The following is a 7,345-nucleotide window of genomic DNA, read 5'->3' as shown; positions in this document are numbered from 1 at the left end:
GTGTATAATTCCATTTCATGCAGTTTACCGAAACTACGGTTTATGTGAGAGTGCGCATGCGCTAGGCTAGCCATACCCGTATGTGTTATGGCGGCCATGGGCAGCATGTGGGAATTTTCGGCATAAAAAACTTCATTTTCATCCGGAAATCGACGTAACCTGTTGTGTTTTGTGTGTGAAATTGTTTGTTTCTGCTGGACAAAGTAAGTGCTTTATCCTTTATCGTGCCGAGTTCGAAAAAATGACAGAGAAACAAGTAGAGTTGGAACTCGATTCGGACTCAGAATTGAATGACTTGATCCACGCACCCGACACGGGTGGAAAGGAAAAACCACAAACAGTCACTCTACCAATCTCGGATTGGGAAAAGATGAAGAGTCAAAATGAGAAAATTTTGAAGTTTCTAACTATGGTGGTAGACAAAGATGGCGACTCGCCCCAAACGAAACAATCGAAGAAGAGAAAACGTGAAGTCAGTGATGACGAACAATCTGTGGAGACTGGGGATGATTTCGATCACGTTCTTGAAGAAATGTGTAAAACTCAAGCATCAGAATCTCGACCCGAGGCTGAACTGAGCGACCCCAATGAGAGTGAAATTATGAATGAACTGGAGCAAGATTTTGACATTTCTGAGACTCTTGGTGATGAAGTTGCAGATCGAATTGCAAAACTTGTATCAGTGATGGCAAAGGGTCAGATGACCGAAGAAAAGATGAAGCAAAAAGAAAGAGAGTTTAAACGCCCAAAGAACATTGAGACAGGCGTCCCAAAAGTGAATCCCGAAATCTGGGGTTTGATGGAACACAGTGCCAAAACGTATGACTTAAAATCACAACGTCAACAGAAGTTACTGTACACGGCCAACAATGCTCTTGTTGTGGCCTGGGATGTGTCCCTAAAAATGGGGGTTGCCAATGAGGAACAGAAAAAGCTGATCAAAACAATTGCTGAGGCAAGTGGGCTGATACTGAAAACAGCGTATGACATGTCACTGGACAGAAGAGCAAAAATACTGTCTGGACAAAATGTGAACAAGAAATACAGAAAACTGGCATCTTCAAACATACCAGTCACTCAGTGGCTATTTGGGGATGATCTCAAGTCAGCGTGTGCTGATATTGACTGTACAACCAAACTTGGGCTTGCCTTTACTCAATCAAGTAGAGGGCAAAAATATTTCCCATCCCGTCAGTATGCACCAAAAAACTCCGAATGGAGAGGAAGAGGAAGGTGGAACTGGAAGAGAGGAGCTCAGTTCAGGGGGAGAGGGAGATGTCAAGGGAGACCATTCTTCTCCGGCACGACAAGCAGGCAAGCAGAGTAGACAACAAAGAGGTATGTGAAATAAAGAATGCCACATTTGAATTTGAAGCAGGTAAACTGAAACATTTTGTTCACAATTGGAAGAAATTGACATCTGATTCCTTTATTCTAGATATGGTACAGGGAACAGAAATTCCTTTGAGTGAAGACATTGAGAAGGTGGAAACTCAGCATGAGGCCAAAAATCAAGTTCCTGGTCACTTATTTCAGATAATGGATGCAGAAGTAGAACATCTATTGAGTATGCATGTCATTGAGCCATCAAAACCAGAAGAAGATGAGGTGGTTTCACCTATTTTTCTTGTTGAAAAGCCAGATGGGTCACATCGGCTTATTTTGAACTTGAAAAGATTCAATGAATCCGTTGAGTACGAACATTTTAACATGGATAACTTGTCAACTGCTACACAAATGATGACTAAAGACTGTTATATGGCCTCAGTTGATCTTAGACACGCTTACTATTCAGTTCCTGTCAAACATCAGTTCAGAAAGTTTCTAAAATTCAGATGGCGTGAACAAATGTTTCAGTATACATGCTTTCCAAATGGTTTGAGTAACTGTCCAAGGTACTTCACAAAGCTGCTAAAACCAGTGTATGCAAAGTTGAGGGCACAAGGTTTTCTGTCTACCTCATACATTGGTGATTGTTATTTACAGGCAGACACAGTTGAAGAATGTGAAGTGAATGTCAGTGAGACAGTAAAACTCTTTGAATCTCTTGGTTTCACAATACATGATGACAAATCTGTTCTCAATCCAAGCAAACGGTTAAAATACCTTGGGTTTTGGTTGAATTCTGAAGATATGACTGTATCACTTCCAGAGCAAAAAAGGCAGAATATAAAGGCAGCCTGTTACAGACTCAAGGGAAAGAAAAGAATCAGAATCAGAGAACTGGCTCAAGTCATTGGAATGTTGGTTGCCACTTTTCCTGCTAATAGGTGGGGACCTCTGTATTTCAGACAGTTAGAAAAAGACAAGTCTGATGCCCTTAAAGTAGCAAAAGGAAATTTTGAGTCTTTAGCTAATCTATCTGACAATGCTTGTTCAGAGTTAGATTGGTGGATTGAGAACATTGATGAGTCATACCATACAGTGCAAAATGCATGCCATGACATAACAATCCAGACTGATGCTTCTTCTACAGGAGGTTGGGGCGCAGTGTGTGGAGACCTGAAAACAGGGGGACGATGGTCAATGAATGAAAGAGCTTTTCATATAAATGTGCTTGAATTACTGGCAATAGAATATGCACTGAAAAGTTTCAAAGCAAAACTCACAGGGAGACATGTCTTGGTGTTATCAGATAACACTTGTGCTATTGCCTACATAAAGAATATGGGAGGATCACATTCACATGAATGTAATGCGTTGGCAAAAAGAATCTGGATTTGGTGTAAAGATAATTTGATTTGGTTATCTGCTACACATATTCCTGGGAAATGTAACACTGAAGCAGATATGCAGTCACGTCAGTTCAATGACCGTACAGAATGGAAACTGAATGATGTTGTATTTCATAGGCTTAAAGAGACACTGCTGAATCCAGAAATTGATCTCTTTGCCTCAAGGTTGAATTTTCAGGTAAAACCTTTCATGTCATGGGGACATGATCCAGAAGCGTATGCAGTCGATGCATTTGAACACAACTGGTCAAAATGGCTGATATATGCATTTCCTCCTTTCAGTCTGATTCAAAGGGTGCTGATGCAGTGGAGGAGAGACCGGGCAGACGGCATGCTGATTGTTCCCCTGTGGCCAACAGCGGTGTGGTTTCCCCAGCTTCTGCGGTTGCTAGTCCAGGAACCTGTGATTCTTCCGAAAGGGAAACGTCTTCTGACTTTACCACACAGCAATGCAGCACATCCACTTCAGAGAAATCTACGTCTCCTGGCTTGTGTCTTATCAGGCAATCTCTCGAGACACGAGGCCTTCATGGAAAGACTCAAAGCATCATCTGTGCTTCATGGAGAAGTACAACCAAGAAACAATATGCCTGTTATCTTGCGAGATGGCGATCCTTTTGTGCTCAACGGTCAAGTGATCCCTTGCGTCCCTCTGTAAATCTAGTGTTAAGTTTTCTCACTGATCTCTTTGAAGCTGGATTAGGTTACAGTGCAATTAATACTGCCAGAAGTGCACTTTCTTCAGTTATTTTGATGTCAGATAAATCTACGATTGGTACTCATCCTTTGGTTGTGAGATTTTTGAAGGGAGTTTTTGAACTCAGGACACCAATGCCAAGGCATTCCAAGATATGGGATGTTGGTGATGTTTTGAAATACTTTAAGACTCTTCCAGACAATGCTCAGCTTTCATTGAAAGACATAACGCTGAAAGTATCGGCTTTACTTTTGTTGGCATCTGCTCAAAGGGTGCAAACGCTTCATTTGATGAACCTAGAATCTGTTTGTTTTTTAGAGAATAAATGTGTTATTTACATGTCAGAAAAGTTGAAACACACAAGACCTGGCTATCATCAGCAAAATTTAGATTTACCAGTATATACTGTGGATGAGCAAGTTTGTGTAGTCAAGTGCTTGAAAGAATACATTGAACGCACAAAGAAACTGAGAGTTGATCAGAGCGGTAAACTGTTGTTGTGTTACAAACCGCCTCATGAACCAGCATCAAGGGACACAATTTCTCGCTGGTTACGGACAGTATTAGCGAGAGCTGGATTGTCAAGTTATACACCACACAGCTTCAGATGTGCAGCGTCATCAGCAATGAAGAGGTCAGGTGTACCTCTTGGTGATATTCTCAAAGCAGCTGGTTGGACCAATGCAAAAACATTCAAACAATTCTATGACAAACCATTGCAGAGTCAGATGAAAAAGAACACAATCTTGAATTACTATGGAAAGAAAAGTGTGTAGACAAGTACTGTTGTGAAAGAAAACTTTATTGATGCAAAAAAGCATTGATGAATTTATTATTTGATGCACAAATGTCACAGAAAAAAGGGTGAAATAATGTGTATGGTTGTAAAAGAAAACTTTCTTGATGCAGAAAGCATTAATGGTTTTGTTTTTTGATACAAAAGTGTCATTGATTTGAAATGTGCAGTAGATTGTTTCGAGTATTCTGAATATACTCATACCTCTGCTACTTTTAGAATTAATAAAGTTATCAGAACAAGAAACATTTATCTTCTAAAATGTGAGTGAATCAATGAATGTTGAAATGGAAGTTTGACAACAACAACTTTGAAGTCTCACATAAACCGTAGTTTCGGTAAACTGCATGAAATGGAATTCAAAACATAAACGAGTACTTACCAAGTCGAAGTTTGTGTAGAATTCCATGATGCAGTTTACAGGAACGGAGGGATATGTGCGCGCCCTTCCTCAATAAAACCCACCCTCTGTTTACAACTTAAATTTTGTTGTTGTAAAACTTTGTAGATCATCAAAGAGTATATATGGTTTACGCTTTGATGATCTATGCTGTAAAATATGGCTAGCCTAGCGCATGCGCACTCTCACATATCCCTCCGTTCCTGTAAACTGCATCATGGAATTCTACACAAACTTCGACTTGGTAAGTACTCGTTTATGTTTTGAATTATATAAACCCGTTCATCAAGAAACAGATCATGTGTATAACGTGGCAGTATTCAGACATATGGTATTTAGTGTAAGCCTGAACCCTACGGCCACAGATTATCTGCAGTAACTCTGACACTTGATTCGACCACAACTTGTAAATAGCAATTAGAAGTACTCAGACACTCATTTCTTAACGATTAATATCCTTGCAAAAAACAGTGAGTCAATTGGAGTAACTTGATTACCTGTTCCTGGTTTGAGCTTGTTGTCTTTAAAGTTTGCAGTGTTAGCATGCATCTTAATTAACTCAAAATAAGCAAATTAATAATGTGTGATAAGTGGCAGTCTCACAAGATTAGTTTGCTTTACTGCAGTGTACGTGATACTGTGAAAGGTGTATTCCGGGATTACTTTTCAGAACCTTCTCCACCTTACTGTGTTGTTTTTTTAAACACGGAGACCACCATGTACACACTCATACAGGAAACTAAACAAAAGCAAACACTGAGTCGGTCCCGAACAGCCAAGGCAGTTGACGGTATGTTATAAACCATCACCCAAACAATTAACTTCAATGTAGGTATGTTGAGTTTAAATTACTTCCCTTGCACAGTCATGTCTGAAATCGAGCGAAACCATTTCCTTTGGTTCACATTGTGTTTTTTATTGGGTGAACAGAAGGAGACAACAACACGCTTATTAGATTACACACACGTAGGTGACAATTCATTATGCCGGATAGTTTGATTATTATTATGGGGGCCAGGAGGCCCCCATTCTATACGGATAGTTTCGAGGTTGACCATGGGCAGCGCCATTTTGTTGTGAAATACGTCATCAGTTTGTGTACACAGGAAGTTGTGACATCCGTCACCCTATGGGAGGGGTGAAGGCAACATTGTTGATCAGTAGAAAATTGTGAAATCCGTCACCCTATGGGAGGGGTGAAGGCAAAATTGGTCATCACTGAGTTTGTGTAACATAGAAAGTTGTGAAATATGTCACCCTATGGGAGGGGTGAAGGCAAAATTGTTCAACAAAAACATCATAGGTCGAACTGTGCAGGGTCAACCGCAACAAACTCAAACCATTCACAGTTAACTGTATTTGAGTGACTTATACCGACATTTTCATTTATTATTTCCAGCACAGGTGTAGGAAAAACCATGAACCAAAATGTTATTTATTTTCTAATCTAACATTTGTTTTACAAATAGGACCACGGTCTTTAAAACATACAGTGACATTAAACATTGTTATGTTAAAAAAAAGAAAAAAGAAAAAAAGCTTTTGTGCACAAATCAGAAAATACATTGTACATTTTACCTACAGGCCAAACAAGAGATCCAAGCAAGTTGCACTGATCTAAAAATATATTTTAGATCAATGGCAAGTTGTCAAGAACAGGCGCTTGCATTTGGATGTGTCCACTGCTAGTAGGGTTGGTTGTGATCAATCAGAATGATGTGGGAATAAAAATGGATGACAGTTTGGTATGATGACATATAATTCACATATGCTGAAATGTAATATTATACATGATATAATATTATTATGGCTGTTGCCATGACCATGAACCCCAAGAAAGGTTTAATGTTATGTAAAATCAAAATACCAAAATCAAGCACCTATTAATCTGGTCTACGGCGCGGGAAGTCTGTGTGTGTGTGTGTCTCTCTCTCTCTCGCTCTCGCTTTCTCTCTCTCTCTCTCTCTCTCTCTCTCTCTCTCTCTCTCTCTCTCTCTCTCTCTCTCTCTCTCTCTCTCTCATCTGACTTGCCACACAGGTCAAAGCAGAGCTTAACTTGAGTGCACGTGTACCTAGCAGGAGGGGGGTGATTTCTTGAATTAGCTGAGGGCGGTGAACATGTGTCTGAAAGCAGAGGTTAACTTGAGTGCACGTGCACCTAGCAGGAGGTGGGGGGGGGGGGTGATTTCTTGAATGAGCTGAGGGCGGTGAACATGTGTCGTTGTTTGCCGTTGTTTTGTTTCGTTTTTACCTCCAATTTTTTGCATTTTCACATCAGGTTTTTCTGTTTCATCTCTCATACATGGTGTCAATTGGAGAAAAAAAAACCGGAACCAAACAGAAGTAACTTATCTCGTGAGAACGGTAGTGCACTAGGTTTGGGAAAAACACGACAGTACCTTATCTCTTTCAACCCGTATGGGGCCCTTCAACATGTGACAGACTGACAAATGCACCGAACCCATTTGGTTCTTCGAGAGAATTTTTCCGTGAAAACCTTTTCAGTGCCTCAGGGTCAGCTCAGGGTCAGTGTCATAAGAGCCTACATGTATGGCCGGACGAAGCCATGTTAACGGAAGAGATATAAGACCGTTTTCAGCGGATTTTCACACTGCTAAAACCTGACTTTCTTGCAGTTGCTTTGTCTGCAATGCCTTAGAACTCTACAAATAGTTAAGTTTTTCGCGTTTGTGTTGTAATTTGCAAGCAAACATCGT

General features: G+C 40.3%; 1 protein-coding gene across 1 annotated transcript; it reads left to right on the top strand.

Annotated features, from left to right (window-relative positions):
- Positions 1–4,282, top strand: LOC138971304 (uncharacterized). The gene is made up of 2 exons (XM_070344021.1): positions 1–1,338; positions 3,018–4,282. The coding sequence occupies exon 1, from the start codon at positions 242–244 to the stop codon at positions 1,325–1,327; it is 1,086 nt and encodes a 361-aa protein (XP_070200122.1). The 5' UTR covers positions 1–241; the 3' UTR covers positions 1,328–1,338; positions 3,018–4,282.
- The last annotated feature ends 3,063 nt before the right edge of the window (positions 4,283–7,345 follow it).

This window comes from Littorina saxatilis, linkage group LG7 (assembly GCF_037325665.1).
Source record: "Littorina saxatilis isolate snail1 linkage group LG7, US_GU_Lsax_2.0, whole genome shotgun sequence".
Lineage (NCBI taxonomy): Eukaryota > Metazoa > Mollusca > Gastropoda > Littorinimorpha > Littorinidae > Littorina > Littorina saxatilis.
The sequence above is the reverse complement of the archived record's forward strand: the minus strand, read 5'-3'. Positions and strand labels throughout refer to the sequence as shown.

Coding starts and splice junctions, on each gene's coding strand:
- LOC138971304 (XM_070344021.1), top strand. CDS start 242: ATGACAGAGAAACAAGTAGAGTTGGAACTCGATTCGGACTCAGAATTG.